This window comes from Balaenoptera ricei, chromosome 12 (genome assembly GCF_028023285.1).
Source record: "Balaenoptera ricei isolate mBalRic1 chromosome 12, mBalRic1.hap2, whole genome shotgun sequence".
In the NCBI taxonomy this organism is placed as follows: domain Eukaryota; kingdom Metazoa; phylum Chordata; class Mammalia; order Artiodactyla; family Balaenopteridae; genus Balaenoptera; species Balaenoptera ricei.
In genome coordinates this window covers 14,990,090-15,016,016 of record NC_082650.1, presented here as the reverse complement: position 1 = coordinate 15,016,016, position 25,927 = coordinate 14,990,090, and the positions used below count along the sequence as shown (strand labels likewise).

The 25,927-nt window shown below is 39.7% G+C and overlaps 1 protein-coding gene across 1 annotated transcript in view; it reads left to right on the top strand.

Annotated features, from left to right (window-relative positions):
• Positions 1-25,927, top strand: part of CCDC170 (coiled-coil domain containing 170) — a 102,476-nt gene that overhangs the window by 61,156 nt on the left and 15,393 nt on the right. The window contains exons 8-10 of the mRNA XM_059941885.1: positions 16,933-17,133; positions 22,055-22,228; positions 24,571-24,813. Coding sequence (XP_059797868.1) covers positions 16,933-17,133; positions 22,055-22,228; positions 24,571-24,813 — 618 coding nt within the window. The remainder of the gene's footprint in view (positions 1-16,932; positions 17,134-22,054; positions 22,229-24,570; positions 24,814-25,927) is intronic.

Below are 25,927 nucleotides of genomic sequence, written 5' to 3'. Positions count from 1 at the left end.
CTTCAGTTTCTTGTATGTAAAATGGGAAAATAATTTAATGATCTACCTCTTACAGTTATCGTTAGGATTGAATGATGTAATCTACATATGGTACTCAAGACAAGCCCAGCACATAATTGATGCTCAGTGTTTTAATTTCCTTTTCCTAGTTATTTACTTTTATCTAGGGTTTAAACTAAATGTATGGTTATTTTAAGAGTACAGACATATGGAAAGAGTTCCTGGAAGTGAGAAATTATCAGACAGGATAAATTACTAAAGAAGTTAAAGATCTCTTTATAATCATAGAATCACAATGTTGGAAGTGACCCTAAGGTCTTTTAGAATCTAGATCATCTAACTCTCTATTTGAAATAAGAATCATCTCTAAAATGTCCCTGTCTAGCTAGTGCCCAGCCTTCCCTTGAACTCCTCCAGAGGCAGGGAACTCACAGGAGGTCCACCTCCTCTGTGCAGTCTTAATTGTTTGACAGTTCTTCACTGTAGCAAGTCAGGATCAAAATCCCTATAATTCACGTCCTCATCCTGGTTCTCTCTTTTTTTCCAGTTTTATGGAGATATAATCACTAAACAGTACTGTATAAGTAGAGCATAATGGTTTGACTTACATACATTGTGAAATGATTACACAATAAGTTTAGTGAGCATCCATCATCTCGTATAGATACAAAATTAAAGAAATAGAAAATTTTTTCCTTGTGATGAGAACTCTCAGGATTTACTCTCTTAACAGCTGTCCCGTATAACATACGGCAGCGTTCATTATACTTATCATGTTGTACATCACATCCCTAGGATTTATTTGTCTTTTAACTGGGAGTTTGTACCTTTTGACTGCCTTCATCCAATTCCCCCTTCCCCTACCGCCCACCCCTGGCAACCGATGAGTTTGTTTGTTTTTCAAGTATATTTGTCCTACAACTCTATGTTAGTTCCTGTTATGCAACATAGTGATTTGATATTTCTGTACATTTCAAAATGATCATCATGGTAAGTCTAGTTACTGTCAGTCACAATAAAAGGATATTATGTAATTATTGATTATATTCCCCAATGTACATTTCATACCCATGACTCATTTATTTTGCAGCTGGAAGTTTGTACATCTTAGTCTCCCTCACCTACTTCTCTCCTTCCCTCATCCCCCTACCCTCTGGCAACCACCTGTTTGTTCTCTGTATCTATGACTTCATTTCTGTTTTGTTATGTCTGTTCATTTGTCTTTTAGATTGCACATATAAATGGAATCACACAGTGATTCTGTGTCTTTCTCTGTCTGACTTATTTCACTTAGCATAATACCCTGTAGGTCCATCCATGTTGTTGCAAATGGCAAGATTTCATTCTTTTTTTATAGCTGAGTTATATACATTCTTTTCTTATAGCTCAGTTTATAGCTGAGTTATGTGTATATATATATATATATATATATATATATATATATATATATATATGTATGTATATAAAATGCTGCAAGGAACATAAGGGTGCATATATCTTTTCTAATTAGTATTTTCATTTTCTTTGGATAAATATGGAATTGCTGGATGATATGGTTGTTCAATTTTATATTTTTTGAGGAATCTCCATATTGTTTTCCACAGAGGCTGCACCAATTTACATTCCACCAACTGTGAACAAGGGTCCTTTTCTCCACATCCTCACCAACACTTGCTATTTGTTGTTTTATTGATAATAACTGTGCTGACTGGTGAGAAGTAATATCTCATTGTGGTTTTGATTTTCAATAGTGATGGTGAGCATCTTTTCATGGATCTGTTGGCCATCTGTATGTCTTTTTGGAAAAATGTCTATTCAGGTTCTCTGCCCATTTTTCAATCTTGTTCTCTTTTTTTTTTTTTTTTAATGTTGAGTTGTATCAGTTCTTTGTATATTTTGGCTTTTAACCTGTTAAAAGATTTATTGTTTGCAGATATCTTCTTCCATTCAATAGGCTGCCTTTTCATTTTGTTGATAGTTTCCTTTGCTGTACAACAGCTTTTTAGTTTGATGTAGTCCCATTTGTTTATTTTTGATTTTGCTTCCCTTGCCTGAGGAGACAGGTCCAAAAAAATATTACTAAGACTGATGTCAAAGAGCATATAGCCTATGTTTTTTTTCTAGAAGTTTTATGGTTTCAGGTCTTACATTTAAGTTTTTAATCCATTTTGAATTTATTCTTGTGTATGGTGTGAGGAAGTAGTCCAGTTTGATTGTTTTGCATGTAGCTGTCTAGTTTTTCCAACGCCATTTATTGACGAGGCTGTCTTTTTCCTACAGTATATTCTTGCCTCCTTTGTTGTAGATTAATTGCCCATATAAATGTGAGTTTATTTCTGGGGTCTCTATTCTATTCCATTGATCTACATGTCTGTTTTTGTGCCAGTACCACACAGTTTTGATTACTGTAGCTCTGTGTAATAGTTTGAAATCAGGGAGCATGATACCTCCAGCTTTTTCTTCTTTCTGAAGAAGGTTTTGACTATTTGAGGTCTTTTGTGTTTCCATACAAATTTTAGAATTATTTGTTCTAATTCTGTGAAAAATACCATTGGTATTTTGATAGATATTGCATTGAATTTGTAGATTGCCTTGGGTAGTATGGTCATTTTAACAATATTAATTATTCCAGTCCATGATCATGGTATATTTTTTTATCTGTTTCTGTCAACTTCAGTTTCTTTCATCAGTGTCTTATAATCTTCTGAATACAGGTCTTTTACCTCCTTAGATTTATTTCTAGATATTCTATTCTTCTCAATGTGATTGCAAATGGGATAGTTTTCTTGATTTCTCTTCCCGATAGTTCATTGTTAGTATATAGAAATGCAACAGATTTTTGCATATTAATTTTGTATCCTACAACTTTACTGAATTCATTGATGAGTTCCAGTAGTTTTTTGGTGGCATCTTTAGGATTTTCTATGTATAGTATTATGTCATCTGCAAACATGACGGTTTTGCTTCTTCCTTTACAATTTTGATTCTTTTAATTTCTTTTTCTTGTCTGATTGTTGTGGCTAAGACTTCCAATACTATGTTGAGTAAAAGTGGCAAGAGTGGGCATCTTTATCTTGTTCCAGATCCTAGAGGAAATGCTTTCAGATTTTCACCATTGAGTATGATGTTAGCTGTGGGCTTGTCATATATATGGCCTTTATTATGTTGAGGTATATTCCCTCTATGCCCACTCTCTGGAGAGTTTTTTTTTATCATAAATGGATGTTGAATTCTGTCAAAATCTTTTTCTGCATCTATTGAGATGATCATATGATTTTTATTTTTCAATATATTAATGTAGTATATAACACTGATGGATTTGGAGATGTTGAAACATCCTTGCATCCCTGGGATAAATCCCTCTTGATCATGGGTATGATCCTTTTAATGTATTGTTAAAATTGATTTGCTAATTTATTGTTGACGATTTTTGCATCTATGTTTATCGGTGGTATTAGCCTGTAATTTTCTTTTTAGTGATTCTTTGTCTGGTTTTGGTATCAGGATAATACATGGCCTTGTGGAATGAGTTTGGAAGTGTTCCTTCCTTTGCAATTTTTTGAAACAATTCGAGAAGGATAGGTGTTAACTCTTCTCTAAATGTTTGGTAGAATTCACCTATGAAGCCATCTGATCCTGAAATTTTGTTTGTTGGAAGTTTTAAAATTACTGATTCAATTTTATTACTGGTGTTTGGTCTGTTCATATTTTCTATTTCTTCCTGATTCAGTCTTGGAAAATTGTATGTTTCTAGGAATTGGGGCTGGCTGAGTGGCCCAGGGTGTCCCAGAGCTGGTGTTGGCTCCTTCGTGTGTGGGCTGGGTCCTGACATGGCAGGTTCCTGGGTTGCAGTGGTCCTGGGTCTGTTGTCTGCCTGCTTGTGGGTGGAGTTGGTTCCTGGGGTGGCTGGCTGAGGGGCCCAAGGTATCTCAGAGCTGGTGTTGACCTCCTAGTGGCTGTGGCCAAGTAATATCAGCTGGCTGCGGGTCTTGGGGGTCCCAGGGCTAGTGCAGGTGTGCAGGTTGGTGGGGCCTGGTCCTGGGCATTCTGGTGGGGGGGCTAGGGGATTATGGGGTCCTAAGGCAGACAGCCAGCCTACTGGTGGTGCTGTATCCCTTCCCAGCTAGCTACTTGGCCTGAGGCATCCCAGTACTGGTGCCAACAGGATGGTGGGTAGGTCTGGGTCCTGGCGCTCATAAGCTAGAGGAGCTCACCATTCTAAAATGGTGAGTAATTAAAATGAAAATAAACACTAAAATAATATCTGCTCATATTATAAAAAATTAAAAATGTTCATAAGGCTCCAAAGTAAAATTTAAAATCATCTCTCCTTCCACTTCTAGCCTCACTTTACACTCTTGTTTTAACCTCTGATATTACCATTAAGACTTTAAAGCAATACATTTCTGTTCCTGATTCAACAACCTGAGATAGTATTTTTAGATGTTCTGCTATGATATATGATGAATTTAATGCCTCCTACTTTTTACTCCCATCGTTCTGCATTCCAGTTTTTATTATATTATTGTATTTACCTTGTCAAGGTTTGTAATATTTTCATTCTGTTCTGTAACTATAATTAAGTTTTCAATGCTTTGTCTTTAGGTTCATTCAACACATTTAAAGTAAATTAAAACAGAATTTAAAATAACATGATTGCATAAATATTTTTATTATGGGTCTAATCCTAGCATGTGATGCAGAACTCATTCCATTTTGACAATGTCCCTCTTAAAATTTCAGCTGGGAACTGTCCATGGTCCTCCAGGCACAGTCTGACCAGTTCAGGGCAGAGCGTTTTGCAGTACTGAAGTGAAGCCCAGGAACACACTGGCCTCATGGACAGTTAAATTTACTGTTAACTTGTATCGGGTTTTTCAATAATGGGAATTTCCAATTTAAGTTGAATTCTTATTATTTTCCAAGGTTGATAATGCCACTGGGACAGCTCAGATTTGGGAAAGGTCTTCCTCATTTTGAAGTAAAATGTTACTCTGCAGCTTCCACTCTAATAGATAATGGAATTACAGGGCCAAAGGATATTGTGCATATTACATGTTTTAGATATTTATATCAAAATTATACCTATTCACACTTCCACCAGCAATGTATGAGAGGACATGTTTGGGGGAATTTCTGAGTTTATTTGTTAATGTTAACTGCAGTAGGTAGAAATAACCAACGAATTTTTAATTTTATGAAATTTGTCTAGGGTTGGATGAATTAAGCTCAAGACAGAGAGGTTTTCTACCCTGATGATAATTAGTCATTTTAGTTTTGAGAGGCAGTTTGATCTCAGGCATATCCAAATCCATAGGATGGTTAGCAACATCGTAATAGGAATCAATTGTGTTTTAAAAACACAAACCTTTGAATGATTTCATTACTTAATGCATTTAATTGGGAAGTTAAATTGAGCACCTTGATCATATTATTTACAAATGTTTTTGTTAAAAGTAATTGTGAAGGGGTCATTATACATTTGTTGCATTAGTAGCACTGAATCTAAAGATTTGTTAATTTAAAACATTTTTAAAGTGATCCCTGTCACTGACTCGATAGGGTCTGTGCTCATTTGCCAGTGCGATTTCTTCTGTGGAGGTCAGCCCTGCTTTTGCTCTGAGGGAGCTACTTGTTTCTTGTTCTGTGTGTCAGTGTGCTCTGACAGCAGTCCCGAGGTCCTGGCCGGCGACACCAATGTCACATTACTTCAGCGTATCCTTGAGGTAGCCATGCAACCAGACTCCACTCTAGCCGCTGTCTCCCAATAGCTCTACAAGTAATTGCATTTGCAGTCTGAGGACATCTGTTTCCAGCAGACCGGCCGCGTGCCTCTGAATTCTGAAGCGCTTAATCAGAGCACTGGGGGAGCAGGTCCCCAAGGCCTTGTTGCTGGCTCCCAAGTCTGCATTTCATATGAGAAACAGCATATAGTTCACTGGGCTGAAATGTGTCCAGAAAAAAAAAGTCTGACCTGCTGCCATGTGCCACTATATTCTATGACCACAAAAGAATTTTCTGATTTTTATTAGACATAAGCATTGGTGCTTTGGATTTGTTAAAGAAGACTGTTTTGACCCTGGTCTCTAAGGCAGTGAGAAAACAGTCTGATATTGGGGTGGAAAAAATTCCTCATAGCTGAAATATTTTAATTGTGTTTATTGGTCTCCTGGTGTAAGCTGCCGATTGATTAGTTTATTCCAAACTGACAGTAAGTCTATAGTACTCAAGTGTCTGATATATTTTTTGTGTATTTTTAGGATCTTTTGTAAATTCCTGGTTAAAAATGTCTCTCCATTGGTCATGGAAACTCCCCTCTTTTGCATTAGGGACTTTCTTTCAATGTAAAAGTTAATATGTAATTTCCTATCGAGTTTTAGAACTCTGAGGGGATTAGGATTAATTTTCATCCCTGCATCATCGAACTTAGGACCTCAGTTTTCTAGACACACATTAGATGGTAGTTTCTAAGTAATACATGGGCCCAATTTATTATCGCCAATGCTGATACTAGTTACTCTAATTGAGCAGCTACTGTAGTACTATCTGAAAAGAAATCTGTAAAGTGTTAAAATATTGTATTTGTGATAAAGTGTACATAATTTAATTAGCAGTAATAATGGGACTTCTCTGCACAGACGACTGGTTTGGAAAGGGAGCGGGGAAATGGAGCTGGTGCCAGGACCTGGAGAAGCAAAGCATTTCACAAACTAGTTTCTATAATTAGTTTAGTTATTACATCTCTGAAAGGGGCAGCTTTCTCTAACTACCTACATCCACTCGATGACTTTTCATTCAAATTGATGCCCAAGACTTCCTTGATTTTAAAAAAAATCACCAGAAAAAAAAAAAGAAAGATATTCTCTTTCTTTTTTTTTAAATAAAAAGTAAGAGGTAGCATTCCAAGTAACATTCTTCCTGTCTTCAAGCTCTAATGCAAAAGGGATGATTGCATTTTAACTAGCAGCCTGAAATGTTACTGGCCAGTTTAGACGTAGAATCTGTTATTTGAAGATATTGTTTCTTTTTAGTTATTTTTGCCCCTAACATACTATTTTAAATAAAAACCAAAAATATGTTTGCCATTTACCTAGACTACAGTATTATAGAAGTGCTGGCTAACCGACTGCTTAATCTTATCTGATGTGAATTCACTTACTTTGGAACTTGATGTCCACAAGTGTTTTGTTTTTTTTTTTTAAGTGAATTTTAAAGAGATCCTTTTTATGCCTCTTTGGACCATTCTACATAGAGTAAATAGAAGTAGGTGTACTGGTAACCTTCTCAATGCCCTTTATTTTATTTTTTTAATTTTTTTAAATTTTTGGCTGTGTTGGGTCTTTGTTTCTGTGCGAGGGCTTTCTCTAGTTGTGGCAAGCGGGGGCCACTCTTCATCGCGGTGCGCGGGCCTCTCACTCTCGCGGCCTCTCTCGTTGCAGAGCACAGGCTCCAGACGTGCAGGCTCAGTAGTTGTGGCTCACGGGCCTAGTTGCTCCGTGGCATGTGGGATCTTCCCAGACCAGGGCTCGAACCCGTGTCCCCTGCATTGGCAGGCAGATTCTCAACCACTGCGCCACCAGGGAAGCCCCAATGCCCTTTATTTTTACAAACCTAATCATACATATAATATTCTTTGAAATTATTCTTCTCAGTATGGTACTCTATCTCCCTCTAACTTTTAATCCTCCCACCCACCAAATGGCTACTCCTTTCTATTTCCTTTCTGCAGGTTCTATCAGTATTGGTTTTATTTTTATGAGACGGGGGATACACAGTCAATGAATATTGAAAGAAAGATTTTACTCTCCTTTATACAATGATGTTTTATGATAATTCTACACTGTTATTTAAAATAGTTTTAAGGGGAGACATCTTCATTCAAATAACTTTTAGTGACTTATTAGGACTCTGAGGGTTTACTGTTTACTCAACATCAATTTCCATTTATACCAAACTTAAGAACACATTGGCCTGTAAACATATTCTATATATGGATCGAATCTACTAGTATGTTAGCCAATGATTTGTTTTTATTAACTCTTTCCAGAGGTCCACATAGAAAAGGCTTATATGTCAGTTTCCTTTTTTTTTTTTCTAGCCCTGATTTTATATCCCTTCTCTTTTTCAGACATCTAAATTTACCTAACATAGCTTTACAATTTAACAACTTTATGAAGAGAGGATAGGGCACCTAAAATTAAAAATGGAATGAGCATTTAACCCTAGCTCCTTGAACTCATTAGCAAGCAAGGTAAATGAGACGCAAATGCAGGTTCCCCTCCTTGGCTGTTAATGCTACTGTCCTCACTTTCCGAAATTATTTTAGGACTTGCTCAGTGCTGTAGAGGCGAAAGAAGCTCTTGAAAGGGAAGTTAAGATCCTCCAAGAAAGGCTGCTGGCTGGCCAGCGGGTCTGGGATATCTCAGAGCAGGAACTGAGCCTCTTGAAGAGAAGCTCTCTGGAGTTGGAGAAGAGTTTGAAGGCCAGTGTGGATGCAGCCGCAGCCCCACAGAGCGAGTACTTCCCCTTTAGGGAGAAAATTGCAGCCCTCCTGAGGAGCAGCTCGGGCACGCTTAGGCCCACGGAGGATGCCATTCTGGGGAGGATTCGAGAAATGGGCGGCCGGGAAGAGAGTGGGAAACGGGTGAGTGGGTGATGGCTGCGTACAAGCTTCTTAAGGACAGTCAGTTCCTTCATTCGGCATACTCGGTAAGTGAGTGGGTTGTCTGAGTTAGTTAAAAGTAGCATTTAAATGTGGTCGTACTACTTTCAATTATATATTATACTCCCGAAGCCTGACTGCATACTACCATGCGGGTTCTGGACTCAGAGCTACCCGGGCTGAATCTTGGTCTCTACTGCACACTTACTTGGTCCAGATGTGACCTTGGGCAGGTTCCTGAGAGGACAGCCTCTGAGATTTTTGTTTCCTGGTCTGCTGTACAGGAACAGCCCAGGGTCCACACCCCTTGTCTGAAACCCTTGGAGCCTGCTGTGGTTTTGGATTCAGAATTTTTCAGTGTTTAGGAAGGTGAAATTGTCCCCAGAAAGGTAATGGAGAAAGCACCCTTACACATTCCTCCTCAGTGGGGTCTGGGACAGCACCCCATAATCACCACATTCATCTTCTGTGGCAAAAGCTGTGAGCAGCTCTGCTGCGTGGGACCCACCAAGACTGTGAATAGCCTCAGTCACTTCAGGTCAGGGTTTGTTGCCAAATCCTGTCAGGTCAAGCTTTGCCAGCAAATAACTTTTGGAAAAAAACCGTCAGCTTTCAGATCCTTTTGGATTTTGGAACTGTAGATAAGAGTTCCTGGACCTGTAACTGTATCTGCCTCTTCAGGTTATTGTTTGTTGTAAGCATGAAATGAAAAAAAAATTGTTAGGAAGTCCTTAACACACTGTCTGGCAAATAGCAACAATAAACATTAACTATTGCTGCCCTGGCCCATCCTCCACTCTCTCCTCCTCTCCCCTTCTCTCCTCCTTTTCCTGATGTGTTGGTACCTGGAACAGTCTTCCAGGGGACCTATTTAACAAGTGAAGTGGATTTAAAAATGGTTTAAATCACACATATGATTGAAGCTTGCTTAATTTTGTTACCTTATTTATATTATTAACAATTCTCATTTTCTATAAAGCTTTGCTTAGCTGAGTTAATTTCAGCCCACTCTGTTTAAACTATCCTCAAATCCAGATTACTGAAGTCCTAATTAATGAGGTTTTAAGGTAAATAATATCCAAATTCTATGTATAATTCCATTAGGAACTATTTCTTCTATTGAGTTCATTTTTTTGCTTGAAAGGAGAAAATGCACTTTTCCTCCTTTTAATGATCCTAAAAAACTCAAAGTGATCACTAACTCAAAGTTTGTGGTTGCATTTGTAAATTTCCTTTAGTGATAAAACTTCTTTTAAAAAACAAACTTATTTATTTATTTTTGGCTGCGTTGGGTCTTCGTTGTGGTGTGCGGGCTTCTCATTGCAGTGGCTTCTCTTGTTGCGGAGCACGGGCTCAAGGCACACAGGCTTCAGTATTTGCAGCACGTGGACTCAGTAGCTGTGGCTCGTGGGCCCTAGAGCGCGTGGGCTTCAGTAGTTGTGGTGTGCCCTAGAGCGCGTGGGCTTCAGTAGTTGTGGTGCACGGGCTTAGTTTCTCTGTGGCATGTGGGATCTTCCTGGACCAGGGGTTGAACCCGTGTCCCCTGCATTGGCAGGCGGATTCTTAACCACTGCGCCACCAGGGAAGTCCTGATAAAACATTTTTAATTCCCTTTAAAACTCTGCAAAATTCACATGTGCTCCAGGAGCAGCCCTAGTGACTCCTTTGTTCAAGTATAGGATTCTCTGTGGATATAAAATGTTCACCCCTGTAACATGCGTGGGTCTCTGAGAGTGACTCAGTTTATCTTGTGGTGCAGTACACATATAGGTCCTGGATTGGGGGAGGGAATTATTTACAGGACTAGGAAAAACTTCAAGTGATTTACCTTGGATAGTAATAGACGTACTTCAATAGCTAATGGATCTTTGCCATTTCATTTTATTGCTTCCCTCTTCTATTTTCCCAAAACTATTTTAATTCCAGCATGTGAAACATGGCATAAAGTTGTCAGCATGAAGTATATGTTTATTTTCTAAAGCAAAACGATGTAAATTGGTTAAGCTGGATATGCCTTCTCCCTCTCCTCATAAAAATGAGAATGATTCAGTGTTTTTAGTGCCTTTGTCCGCCTTTCCTACCCTGTAATTTTTTTCAATAGCTGCTCTCACTATTTAAAAGCCTGAAATCAAGCATATGGCTGGCATCTTGTGTGACTCATCTTCAAGTAAAATCAGGAGAAAATGGATTCCATATATTGTCTTAGAAATGTTTCTGAAGAATGGGAGCTTTACACATTGATGAATCTGTTTGTTGAGGAGGCTGCAACGCCCTGCCAGCTGCCATGGATAAACACACAGTCCACTGTTGAGTAATACCCATGTGCTCCGGGCCTGGCAAATTCTCCCCTTCACCGTGACTCCTACTTACTGAACATTGCTTTTCTTGTTTACCTCTTCGCTATTCATTTTCACTCTCCTCTATTTGCAGTTCGGGGTAGAACTCAGGACACCACCCACACTTTTTCAGTAAGTCATTTCTACTTGTTCCGTGCTTTTCTGATTATAACAAAATCTAATTTTCTTTTTAAATGCTTTACTATATCTTAGAGCAGGGTGTCTCAGCTATTGACATTTTGAGCTGGATAATCCTTTGCTGTAAAGGCCGTTCTGTGTATTGTAGGATTTGTAGCAGCATCTCCAGCTTCTACCCACTAGATACCGATAGTACCTCCTCTTCTCCCCAGTTTGTGACAGCAAAGATGTCTCTAGACATTGCCAAATGTCCCTGGGGGGTGGGGGTGTGGGCGGTGAAATTGCCTCTAGTTGAAAACCGCTCTCTTAGAGGAATGTTCTACTGTCGGGTTCCCAGGAATTCTAAATGAGTATTTCGATGTTACGTAGCCTGAAATTTCAGGACACTTGTAACAGGTATTTTTGAAATAATGATTTCTTACACAATGACGGGAAGCCGTGACATTTTCAGATTTTAGTTTAGAATCTTGAGGCAAAGTTTTTTTTTGTTTGTTTTTTGTTTTTTAACTTTTAGATGTTTCCAAACTGGCTAATCACCTGGCTGAGAATTGATTTGTACAGAGAGGACAGGACGATGAGTGATTTCCATGTCGTCTCCTTAATTATAGACAAATTAGTACAACCTTACAAAAATTTATCTAGACAGCTCGTCTGTTCTGCTTTAGAGCACACACAAGGCTGTACATCCTGCACTGGAGCTTTTCCAGTCTGGTGGGGGAGCTTTGGGGAACCAATCCGATGCCGTAAAGGACCTGAGATGTTTCTGCAACTCCCACTCCCCCTTCTGATCTCATCATTCTGCTCAGTTTTTAATCCTCCAATATCCTAAACTAAACGTTTGCCCAGAAGCTTCAAGTAGACTTCCTTTGACATTTAATTGTCCAGTATTATGTTATATAGTCACCCCTGGCTACAAGGGCATCTGGGAAAGTACACAGATAGAGATTTCAGCTCTCCCAGCCTCTATAGTGTATTAATTTCCTAGAATGGCCATGACAAAGTACCACTACCTGGGTGGCTTAAACAACAGAAATTTATTGTCTCACAGTTCTGGAGGCTTGAAGTCCAAAGTTAAGGTGTTAGAATTGGTGTCTTCTGAGTGCCGCAGGGGAGAATCTGTTTCACACCTCTCACCTAGCTTCTGTAAGCCTCAGGTATTCCTTGGCTTATGGATCATGATCTCTCCATGTCTTCACATAATTTTCCTTCTACTTGTGTGTCTCTCTTTCCAAATTTCCCCTTTTAATAAGGACACCAGTTATATTGGATTAGGGCCCATCCTCAAAACCTCATTTTAACTTGATTATCTCTGTAAAGATTCTGTTTCCAAATAAGGTCACATTCTGAGGCACCAGGGGACTTGCCCACATCTCTTTTGGGGTGACCCAATTCAAATCATAATAAAAGTTGACATACACAACTTTTATTATGTATGTCATACTTTTATTATGTATGACAGCTGTAGGGCTAGCCTGTCAATAAAGTTGGCCATACATACTGACAAGAAGGAAGGATAATTTGATTGGTTCCTGATAACTTATTTTTTATATTTCTTAAGTGAAAATCTAGCTTGCATAATCAGAAGAGAATTGTTCATGTCCAAAAGGCACTGGCCCTTAAGTGACCTAAGTGGCTCTTTCTTCAGTTTTGAGCTCTCGTGTTTCCATTGGGTTTAATCTTAGGGCAGAAGTGCCTCTCTGGAAAAATCAACAACTACTTGTCCTTGGGAAGTAAATTAATTCTTTTAGGGCATTATGACTTCACTTACAAAATCCAAGCTGTTTGTTTTTGAAGTATGGTTTATTTCAGGGCCTTCTTTTTGTTTTTAAAAAATTGAGATATGTATTCTTTATTACAATCCACCCCCTCTTCCCTGCCCTATTCCATGTATCTCTAATGTTGAAAGCCTTGGCACATCTTGTCCCACAGAGTATCAGAGATATATTAACAAATGATACTAAGAAAAAGGAGGAGAAAAAAAAAAAGGAAAGAAAATCACATTTCTTGGTGTGAGAAACACAACACAACTTTACAGTTTTGATGGGACACATATATTCACCCGGGCACTGGCATTCGATGTTCCCAAGAACTGTCAGATTGGAATGTTAATTTATTTTAATAAAAATATGTAAATTTATCTTTGAAAAGACTTGGTGGTATCATATTCATGAAGATCTAGGTAAGCGTATGAAGGTAAGTTCTGTGGTGCATAGAATATAGGGAAGTTCATAGCTGTTTGCTCCTCTCTGGACACCAGAATCTTGGCAGGGAGGTTGGGTAGGTTCTGCACAGGTCAGCCATACTGGTGTTTTTAAAAGTTATACTCTGCTGAGTCTGCAAGTTCCGTGGAACACTTTCAGGTCCACCCAGGGTGAAGATGCAGGAGGGACCCCCTCACCTCTGATTCAACACATTTATTCCTTATTTGTCTTTCCCAGAAAGACTTCTAGTTGAAAAACAGGCTCTGTGGGCTGAGAAGAGTTTGAGAAACATGATATAACATAATTCCTGAAAAGCTCCATAAACTCTTTATGACAAAAGCAAAGGACTGAGTGAACCCACATACTGGAGGAGTAATACTGATGATAAAAGTGGATGCAGCTAAGAATAGAACTACCATATGACCAAGCAGTCCCACTACTGGGCATATACCCTGAGAAAACCATAATTCAAAAAGAGTCATGTACCACAATGTTCATTGCAGCTCTATTTACAATAGCCAGGACATGGAAGCAACCTAAGTGTCCATCAACAGATGAATGGGTAAAGAAGATGTGGCACATATATACAATGGAATATTACTCAGCCATAAAAAGAAATGAAATTGAGTTATTTGTAGTGAGGTGGATGGACCTAAAGACTGTCATACAGAGTGAAGTAAGTCAGAAAGAGAAAAACAAATACCATATGCTAACACATATATATGGAATCTAAAAAAAAAAAAAAAAAAGGTTCTGAAGAACCTAGGGGAAGGACAGGAATAAAGACGCAGACCTAGAGAATGGACTTGAGGACATGGGGAGGGCGAAGGGTAAGCTGGGACGAAGTGAGAGAGTAGTATTGACATATATACACTACCAAATATAAAATAGATAGCTAGATAGCTAGTGGGAAGCAGCCGCATAGCACAGGGAGATCAGCTCTGTGCTTTGTGTCCACCTAGAGGGGTGGGATAGAGAGGGTGGGAGGGAGACACAAGAGGGAGGAGATATGGGGATATATGTATACGTATAGCTGATTCACTTTGTTATACAGCAGAAACTAACACACCATTGTAGAGCAATTATACTCCAATAAAGATGTTAAAAAAAAAATAGTGGATGCAATATGTTGAACTTCAACTGTGTATGGAATACCGGGCTACTCAAATTATCTAATTTAGATCATCTGCTCATCATAGCAAAGTCTATGAGTTTCAGGGAGGTTAATTTCTTGCTTCAGTTATCACGCTGGTAAGTGGTAGAGTGAGCACTTGAAATCAGGACTGTCTGACTATATAAAGTCCCTGTTCCACAGTCTGGTCTACATCAGGTGTCTGCTTCTTCCTTCAGGGTCATTATCACTCTCTGAGTCTAGTTACTGCACTTGCTCGAGGTCATTACTGATTGATTTCCATTGAAGACTTTGCTCTCCTCTGGTAAGGTCTGCAGCGTGTTGACTGTGGCTAAGTGATCACACAGTTTTCCATCTCTCCAGCTGAGATTTTCTGCATCTGTTAGCTCTTTGGTTTCATTCTCTTTGCCAGGTCAACTGTAAGATAGGAGAACTGTGGAAGGATCTTCAGGTAGAAAGACTTACTTTCTACTGGGAGTCCAACGTGAAACCACATTTTCAGTTGCACAGAAACGTGTTATCCCTTGTACAACATAATATCATTAGACAGCCCCTTAGGAGCCAGTGTCTTGAGGAGGTTGTTTGACAGCCCTTGTTCTGTCGGTTACTTTGTATATGGTACTTAATGCATTTCTTGCATTAAGGTCAGATCTACTATTGCACTAAAGGTAGGAAATATGAAATGAGGGTTCTTAGAGCCTCATAGTCTATAATGAAATTATAAATTTCCTTTGGAAATGGAATTCCTTGGATATGATGCTGAGCAGCTTGCCATCAAATAGCTGATTTCAAACACCCAAAGGAGTATAGAATTAATTGAATTATAGGCCTCGGACCTTGAGAGCTTTAGAAGGACAAAATTAGAGAGTTCAGAGATTAAGTAATTTAACCTTCCTGATTGTAGCACTTCCGCCCCCCATAACATTCTTAACAAATGATTGGCCAAATTCTAGCCTTCTCCAGTGACTGGGAACTCCACTACCTGACATGTGAAGATGCTTAAAATATGAGGTAAAAACAAACCCACAAAATTGCGTATATAATATCTCAACTATATTTTAGCAATACATACAAATAAATTATTAAAAAATATTAATAGTTGTTGCCTCTGGGTGGTGGGATCATGGGAATTAGTTTTGCTTATTTACACTTTTGTTTTTGTCCGTAATGAATCTTCTTATACAGTGAGTATGTGTCACTTTGAAATTATTGGGGCCGGGGGAAATTCTTTACATTAGAGTAAGATTCTTTGATTTATACCTGTTGGTCCTCAACTTGAGCTCTGAGGGCAGCTCAGAACAAATCCTACTATTCTTCTATATAATCACTTTTTAAAATAGTTGAAGACAGCTTGAATGTCTTCTTGCCTTTAAATTTGGTTGTTTGTAGATAAGCAAACAGGTATTTTTTTTTTTTAAACCTGAGACTGTAAGTCTGAGACCGTCAAGATATTTTAATTTCTGTGAGAATGGTACTGAGTATTATGTAAATATCTACTACTTTTCCCCTTTCTTCTTCCAAAATAAACCATCAAAGCCAAACAAATTTATCACCTCAAACTTGGTGTTTTTATTGAATTTAACATTTTCTGAAAATTAGATTTGGCAGAATCAATTTGAGTAATCTCAAAGTGTACTTGAGATGTTTGGTAAATTTAAGTTCTTGGTTTAAGGGAAGGTCAGGACAAAGAGGGAAACTCCAGGAAAGGATGGAAGCGTTGGGCAAGGTAGGGGGTTGTGTAGAGTTTTGGGTCCTTTAATGGAGAAATAGTGATTTTATGCTTTAGAAGAGGAGGTGGTGATCAGATTTCCTTGCCTTCTTATACTCTGCTATTGACCGTATTTAGAGTCATTATATTAGTGGAATTTTGCCCTTTCAAATGCTAAAACGATGACATTACTCCAAAACTATTCAGCACAGACGCAGTACCACTGCACTTTAGTGCATGAGTAACCAATATGCAATAGAAAGTTCTAAAAAAAGCTTGAAAAAATATCTTTCTGCACTTGAATTCCTGGTAATGTCTCAAGGTTACCTATCAAGATTACCTCATTGTATAATCTTAATCTGGTATATGTAGTGAAAGAGTTTCTCTGGAAAATGGTTATAAGTTTTCAAAGTACTTTCTGTCTGAATTCTTTTTCCAACTAAGCTTTGAAACTCCTAAATTAATAGTAGTTTTAGGAGTAAGTGTTTTCCGTAAATACTTCTCGAGGAACCTGTTTAAGGAATTATATAAAAATTAAAAATACCAGTAAAATATTTTATTAGCTAACGAATGTAGATTTATTTCAAGCAGAGGCAAAGACAGCTATCCATTACCTGTTTTTTTTAAGTTAATTGTTACAAAGAATCTGGAAGCTGGTGTTATAAATAGTTTTGTCCCTTCGGCTAAGCACTAGATTTTAACACTTTGTTGCAACTGAAACAAGGCTTATCCTTGTTCTGTTTCTTTGTTTCCAGATGGTCTCCCAGCTTGAAGCCCAAATATCTGAGCTTGTTGGACAGTTGGGAAATGAGTCCGGGTTTCACCAGAGATCTCGACAGAGAGCCCAGAAAACAGAAAACAGGTTGGAGACTCTTCAGGGTCAGCTGACACACCTGGAGGGAGAGCTGGTCTCTGGAAACGTTTTGCGAGACAACTTGAATTTCGAGAAGCAAAAAGTAATAACCTGAGGGCATGTCCATGGGTGGAAACATCTGCTGCAGTATAAAAATTTACCTGCAAATATTTTGAATTTTATAGTACTTTGGTAGATTGGTTAAGTTCTGAGTTCTGAGTAAATTTCAAGGAACAATGGATATTGTTTTGGTGTTCCTATTGTTTGGAGCTTCCTTGATTCAAGTTAATTCAATTAAATTCAACACGTATTTATTGAACGTCTGTTACATATGAGACTCTGAAGGTTTGGGGGGTAAGGTATAACACGCAGTTCTTGGCCATAAAACCTCATGATTCAATAGAGGAGACAGACATTCAAATAATTTGCTGTACTATAAGGCTTTAAGTGTTACAATAGATGTATTGATCAACAGAGTGCTCTAGGAGTCCGGTGAAGGGAGTGATAAATTCTGGATGAGGGGAGGATTTTACAGTGGAGGAGATAATCAAGTTCATCTTTGAAGGATAAGTAGGATTTCAGTGGAGAGAAAGAGCAGATACCGTAGGGGAAACAGTTTGAACAAAAGCCTGAAAGTTGCAAGTGCATAGTATATTCAGAGAGCGCAGAGTAGCTGTTCCCATGTGGCTGGAACGTGGCATTCTTGGTGAGGCTCTGGCAGGAGAGCAGATTGGAATGGCTTGGGTTATGAAGATTGAGTTCTCTTTATTCTGTAGACTATGACGTGTAATAAGTGACTTTTGAACATCACAGTATTTTAGAAAGATCACATCACTGTGGAGCTGGGATTGCAGTGTGGAGAGACTCAGAAATGATAGTGGCGATAACCCAGCGGGAGACAAGGAAAGTAGAGTGAGAAGAGATGGGGTCTAAGCTTAAGATTTGACCCTGGGAAGACCATCGGTGACATCCGAGCGGCAGTTTTAGTAGAGCGGTGGAGAATAGGAGGGGTGACTAGTAAGAGAAGGGCTAGAGACTTAGACGACTACCAAGTCTGGTGACCAAAGAGAAAAGAAGCATGAAGCCAAAGCTGTGAAAAACAGGATCAGAGAAAGGTTTTATCGGACAGAATGGCAAGGTACATGTTTGTACCTTGTCACGGGCATCTGTAGGGGAAGGAAAAGAGAGACAAATGGGCTCAAGAGCATAGGTGCAGAGTTTGGCATGAAAAATACTCTTCAGTTAAAAAATCTGTACTCTGGACACTCATTCATTTTCATTCTCTGTACTTAAAGAAGTTGAGGATGCACCATGCCTGTGTTGCGGGTTGGATATGCAAAGATGCCTAAGAGGTGTCTGTGAGAAATCCTAGTCTCGTGGATGAGACGGGCAAATCAGGGCACAATTAGTACAGTTAGTGCTACAATCAAGATAGGTATACAATGCGACAGGAATTCAGATAAAGGAGTAATTACTTCTTCCCTATTTCTGTATGCGAGGAAATGAGCCATATTCACAGAAGTGGTCACATGTGAGAGGGGCCTGGAAGAATGAGTAGGAACTTGGCAGGCAGAAGCGGTGGGGAAGGAGTTTGGGGCAGAGGGGACAACGGGAAGGACGGAGAAATGCAGGGTGACAGGGAGCCTGGAACGTGATGCTTGCTGAGGCAGAGGCGTGAGGCGGCAGGAATAACTGAGGTCGGGCAGGCTGGTTACGCGAGGCTTTATCCTGTGGGTAATGGAAAGCCATAGGAGGGTTCTGACTAAAAGAAAGGTTTTTCTGAAGGCAGAGTGGCTCTGAGAGTCTAGAGGCTAAAGGAAGGAGCCCGTTGGGGGATTCTTAGGATAGTTTTGATCAGAAGATAATAAGGGTTTGGATCAAGTAGGGCTTTTGTGAGTAAGGATGGGGATAGATTTGAAGAATTTGGGAGGGTGAAGGGAATTTCGTGAACAGATGTCTGAAAAAGGTGTGTTGGTTGAAATTTTGAGCTTGAAAGGAAATCCTGAACCTGAGTATAATACATTAAATTGGAAGATATCTGACTGCCGGACATCTACACCTAGATGTTCCACCAACACCTTGCACTAAACATATTCAAAACAAAAATGATTCCCTCTCCTCAAATCTGTCCCTCTCCTGCCTCAGTGATGGTGAGGTGATCTGCCTCAGTCGCGCAAGCCAAAATCCTGAGAGGCACCCGCAATGCTTCCCTCTTTTCAGCCAATTCCTAAGCACTGTAAATTCTATCTCCTCAGTAGATCGCAAACATCCCCTCCCCCATCTCTAATTTAGAAGCAGTGCTTTGGTTCGGAGCATGATGATGATTTGCACAGACTGCAGAAAAACCCTTCTAACCCATCTCCCCACTGCTCCCAGGGTGGTCTTAATAAAATGCATGTCTAATCTTATCTTCCTCCATCCTAAAACTGGTCAAGGGCTCTGTATGGTTCTCAGGATCAGGTCCTGATTCTTTCTTTACATGGCTGTGACCTGGCCAGTTTCCAAGTCCAGGCTCTCTCTCACCTGCAATCTCTCCAGCCAATGGTGGCAAAGTCAGAGGCACTCCCGAGACCAGCAGGGCACTGCTAGGGTGTGCAGTGAGTGGTCAGCGTCCAAAGACATCCACATTCAAATCTGTAATGTGGCCAAAGAAAAGAAGGCCCCCTTGGCAATCCATATTGCACATTGCTGGTCTCTCTGAGAAAATGTTCTCCTTACCTTCTTCTAGGAATATCTATCCCTTTAAGACTCAGCTCCGATGTCACTTCCTCTGGAAGTCTTTCCTCAGAGGCTTAGTTCTTCACGAAACACGTACGTGGCTCTGTCACGGCACTAATCACCCTTTTTGTATCCATGTCTTAATTCGTCTTTTCCAATCAACTCAGAACTTCTTGAGGCCCGGGGAAATCATTTTTTCTGGATTTTTCCAGGGCTTAGAGCAAGAATCAATAAATATTATTTAAATAATAGAAGAAGCATATCAAAGGCAAGACTTTTAGGTAGATCGTTGTCTCTTCGCGCCTTCATTAGGATGACTCATTAATTTTAATTGAGGTTATGCCAAAATAGCTTTCAGTTATGAAATCAGGTTGTGTAAACTGATTCTGCCCATGGTGAATCTTTCATAGATAACTGCGTATAAAATAGTAATAGTAGCCTTACTGCCTAGTAAGGCTAGTAGGCATGTAAGATTGAAAAGCAAAGGTGTATAGAGATTAAATTTAAATACAGGTAATTGAGGTTTGTACCACATAGAATATATTCATGCTAAACTGTGATTCAAATGAGCAAAATGTACAGGAATCCTGTCAGCAACCTTAACTTTCTGAGGCTTAGCCAAATCCTTGAAAAGGCACTTCCTCTGTGGGGTCTTGGCTCAGTCCTGTCTTAATCCCCTTTGGCCTGCTGTAGATCCTTGAATGCTGAGCGGATGGGTCGTATGTAGAAATAGAAAGAGAGGCTTTTATACCTTCGCATGAAAGGTGCCAACTCTATTTTATTTAAAATACAAACAGTAGCAGTTATTTCACTTTCATCTGCATAGATTAGAAATGAAATCGTCCATGATGGGGGCTGACCCAACATTAAGAAGTGACAAACTGGGGCTTCCCTGGTGGCGCGGTGGTTAAGAATCCGCCTGCCAATGCAGGGGACACAGGTTCGAGCCCTGGTTAGGGAAGATCCCACATGCTGCAGAGCAACTAAGCCTGTGTGCCACAACTACTGAGCCTGTGCTATAGAGCCCCCGAGCCACAACTACTGAAGCGTGCACGTCTAGAGCCCGTGCTCTGCAACAAGAGAAGCCACTGCAATGAGAAGCTCACACGCTGCAACGAAGAGTACTCCCCGCTCGCTGCAACTAAAGAAAGCCCGCACGCAGCAACGAAGACCCAAGACAGCCAAAAAAAGAAGTGACAAACTGATGATTCAGAGACAAAAACAGCCTGTGGTGGTCCTGTCACACAATACAGCAGCAATGTCTGTAATGGCTGTGACTTGACAGGAGAGAGGAAGTTTTATGTATGCTTTTCAACAAAATTGGAAAATATACACTTACAAATAATTTCATTCTGATGACTGAAATATAGATAGTTCTGTGCTTTAAGCTGGCATGCTTTAGTCATCAGGAAATGATACTTATTTAAACATATAATTGCCTAAAAATGCCAGATGGATGAGTTATTGCAATGAGAAGGAAATTTCAAAGATAGAACCCAAATCATGAAATTATGTTATAGAAAGCTCATTGATGGATTTATTTATCCATCAAGCACTTAGTAAAGATTAATGTCTGGCATGACGAGATCAGCCACAGAAATCAAGTGGAGGAGGATCGTAGGGTGGTTTTGTAACTTTAACCTGTTAAACTATGAACCTTGACTTCCCTGATACAGCTCAATTTTAGAATGTTGTTCCTTTAACTTTGATACATTAAAAACTTTTAAAGACATTTTCTAAAGAATTTTAACTTACAAAACCAAAAATGTTGCCCAAGTTTGTTTGTATGGAGAGCTGTGGTTTCAGCGTGATTTGTAGAATCCAAGAAGTGTAAAATGGCAACTGGCTAATTGGTCAATTTCCACCTTGGAGGCCAGGACCCACTTAGGTGGACAAAATTTCCATGGAAGGTATGTGGATGGGTGGATTTCAGGGGCTGGATTAGCCAGTAGATCCCAGGAGCTGGGAGGGTCATGGTAGCAGCAGCATGTACCCAAAGCAGAGAGATGCAGATGCAGTCAGGAGCGTGCCACGTTTGTCAGGTGGCAGGGTTAAGAAGAGTGTATAATGTTAGACTGCACATCAAGGCCACTGACCAGGAGAGTCAAGAGAAATTGGACAAGGAACAGAACTGGAGGTGGCAGGGTGGTTCAAAAATTCATCACCAAGCACTGGAGTCAGGGGCTGGGCTCTGTACTGGGTTTAATGAGAACTACCTGGAAGCTTGGGAGAAAGACAAGGATTCTGTGAGGTCACCTGTGAACTCTACCTTTGTGTCCCATTTTCATTTTTGTTCTTGGGTTTAGTATCTTAAATTTCTGGATCAGCTTTCAGAGAAAATGAAGTTGGACCAGATGGCTGCTGAACTTGACTTCAACATGCGTCTGGATGTAGTTTTAGCTCGCACGGGGCAGCTGATCCACCTCGAGAGCAGTGCAGTCATTGAAAACAAGACGATTGCCTACAGTTTACAGAGAAAGGTAGGGGATATTGCTGGTGTTGAGAGAAGGGAATTCTGAGAAACTTAAATCTTGAAAAATAATTTATTTCCACCATATTTGCCAGTGTGGCTAGGAAACATAGTATACAAATATGTATTTAGAAGCCGAGTCTCTATTTCAGGTCTGAAGGGAAAGTAAGGGTATCATCTAAGGTTATGTTTGACTGTGAGTAGCTTAAACAAGTAGAAGTGGTTTTTATGGTTTTTTTTTTCCCCTCACATCCATTTCTGGAGGTAAGCAGCTTAGAGTGAGCTGGCAGCTCTACTCTGTAAAGTTTCCAAGGACCCAGGCTCCTTTCAGCTCAGTAATTGCCCATCCCTAGGGTGGTCCTTATTGTCCTGGTTCACAGTGGTGCCTAGAACCATTATATCTGTGTTCCGGGCAGAAGGTTATAAAAGGAAGGGATGAAGAAGAGGGATGCAAAAGAACGTGCATGAGCTGTCTTTTAAAGGAGGCTCCCAGAGTTTTCTATGTGAACTTGTGTTTATATCCCACAGCTAGAATGTGTTCTGATGGCTAAACCTAGCTGCAAGGGAGGTTGGGAACTGTAGCCTTTACTCTGGGTAGCCATTTGTCTAGCTGAAAAAGTCATTGTTTCTATGACTATGGGAGAAGAGGAGAGCTGGGCAACATCCAGCAGTCTCACCTTTATATAAGCTCTCTTGCACTAGAAAGTAGAGAGGAGAAGAGTTTACTTTCCACTCACTCAAAGGAAGACTTAGAAACAGTTTAGACTACATAAATGAATGAATGGATGAAACAGATAAAAACATAATTATTATGTAATTATTGGCATTGGGGAAAGAAAGAGGAAAACACAGATGTGTCCTTATAATAGTTCTTAGGAGAAAATTCTATGGTAGAATTATCGTGTATAGGCTGCTTAATGAGTCACATCTGTGTTCTTAATTTGGTTCAACCAAGCTGTGTGACATTGGGCAAATTATATACTTCTCTGTGTTTCCTCGTATTTAAGATGGGGATGATACCTACCTCATGAGGTTGTTAATAAATAGCATTTTTGTACTCTTGGTTCATAGAAGATGCTCTATTCATATTTGACCTCTTTTCCATTTACTGTATCTTAAGGAATATTTTATAAAAGAAAGCAGACAACCCCTAGTACCATCAGAGACATTAAACTGAGCTACAATTCTTTCTGAAGTTCTCAGATAATTGATTTTTCCTCAACATCCAATATTATTCCTTCTTAAGTATTATATAATTATTAAAATGACCAGTGCACAGAACTCACCAAGGTAAATTTGCAGTAGAGTGAAATTTGACATGAAGAAGCTCAGGAAAGGGAGTTTAGTTAGGGAAATACTAAAAGCCCTTTGTTAAAAAAGGATGTGGGCGTGGACATTGCTGTCACTGTTAGACAAGATATTTAGGCCCTCATTTCAGTAAGCCCTTCATACCTCAAACACTTTACTAATGCAGAATATATAATTAGGGAAAATGGGATGGTCTTTAGCTCTAACATTCTATAATTCTACACGATTCCGATTCCCAGTGTTTGTAAGAGGTGAAAGAGGTTCCTGTACTTAATATTCTACTCACTAATTGTGACATGTGAAGCCCAGGAGGATTTTTTCTCCTCATAGAGTCCATAGTCTTTTTCTAAAAACCATTACAATTTCTTTCATCAAGTTTGACCGTCGATGCTAAGTGCTATTTGCAGACCCTGTTCAGCCTGGTTTGTGGATGGTATAAGGTCTGGCATATAGTAAAGACACTAATGAAGTAATGCTTTCGTGAAGTCCCTTCTATTTCTAAGATTTTCAATATACCAACAAAGCTTTCCTCAAAATCTCCTTCATATAGCTTACTTTAAAAATATATCAACTCCCATGTTTGGTGCCACTCAACCTGGTTCTAAGTGATTGAAACTAGTCAGACTGGGTCTTCGGTACTAATTTACACTTTATCTTCTTTCAGAAAAGACCGGTACAAGTATAGTTGCCATGGGGTGTTGGAGAGGATTTTGTCTGTCTTATTATGTTCTGCTCTTGATAAGCCCATTTCAGTAGTTTTAAAAGTAATTTTACATTTTTATTATGATGCACATAATGTTGGAGGGAATCAGACATTGAAAGCCTACTCCTTTGTGCATTTTCTGTGGCTCTTTTGTCTCATACTTTGCAGCTACCAAATTAATTCTTGGAAAAATAGGGATAGAAAAATGCAATCAGGGAAATCTGATGGTTTACAAATTAGTCTTATTGAAGTGTAGATAAAGATCAACATTATCTGAGTAATTCATTTATATTTACTGACTATTCAATGATTATTAAAAATCCCTGTTTGTATCAAACCAGCTAAAGACTCAGAAAGAAAGACTGGAGAGCAAAGAGCTGCACATGAACCGCCTCCGGCAAAAAATAGCCCAGCTGGAGGAGGAGAAGCAGGTGCATTCGGCATCGGCTGCGGAGAGGGATGAGGCCAGAGCCACCATCAGGAAGTTGCAGAAGAAGGTGGAGAGGCTGCAGAAGGAGCTGAGTGTGTGTCGAGAATTGAACACTGAGCTCAAAGCCAAACTGGCCGACACCAGTGAGCTTAAGGCAAGTGCTCAGCTGCATTTCCTTGTCACTGTCTGTGTGTGTTTCCATAAAGGTTTATGCAAAAGCGTGACAGCCTTAAAAGGGACACACCAGAACAAAAAAAGCTGAAAATTTCCTCTGATTTTCTAGAGTGGTGAGAAAAATGCAAATATGCCACAAATCAGCATAGTCGATCAATTTTGTGTCTCTTCAATATTTGAAATGAAGCCATAGTTGCTGGGTGAAAAGTCAGTCAAGAAGGGGTGATGTGATGTGCAGAAAATAAAAACATTTCTTCGAAGTGTGGGTGACTATAGTGTTAGGGATCATGTAGGGATTTTTCACATAGGAATTTGCTTAGAGAAAATGAGAAAATGAACAGAAGTGTTCGCTGAGAAGAGGGGGCAACAGGTGTGTGTTGTGCTGTGCGATGTGTCACACCAAGTGGTGAAGAGGGCAGACAGGTTGGGGTGATGTGATTCCTGGATTCGAGGTGTTCGGCTTCTAATGAATACAGAGAAGAACGAAATTAGAACTTGGGATTTAAAAAAAATAGTTAAATATCACGTATGTGTGCCACTGGCAATAATACATAACTTCTAGTACACATGTCACCCCTGGCAGATACCCGTGTCGTGAAAGCGGGCAACAATGATGTCCTTGCTCTTTGCAGACGTGGGCTCTGAAATGGACTTTTGGAATGTTTCTGAATCTGGAAACAGACCAGTTGGGAAAAGGAATCTGGAATGAAGCCAGCACTTGAATCTGTGTAACAGGACAATATTTTAGGGCATATTTCCCACTCTATTCTCCCTTCTGAGTCATTAGCTTTTTTCCCCCTGAAGCCCTTTTGGCATCAGGAGGAGGCCACTAGATAAAGGCTTATTTCCCTAGAGAAGGGGAGGGCAGACTGCACCCAGGGGAGTGGACACACTTGAATGTGAAGGAAGGGGGAAACTAGGGAAAGCATCTGATAGGGTGCCTGGGTGGGGAGAAAATATCAGAAGTAAGTATCCTGGACACCCCTCTCACACCTTGAGCCTGACCTTTGGGGTGTGTGTCTGGTGGGTCAGGGAGAATCCCTGATGTCAGCGCGCAGTTGCCCCCTCCCTGGCTGGCAGGGGCTGCAGGAGGT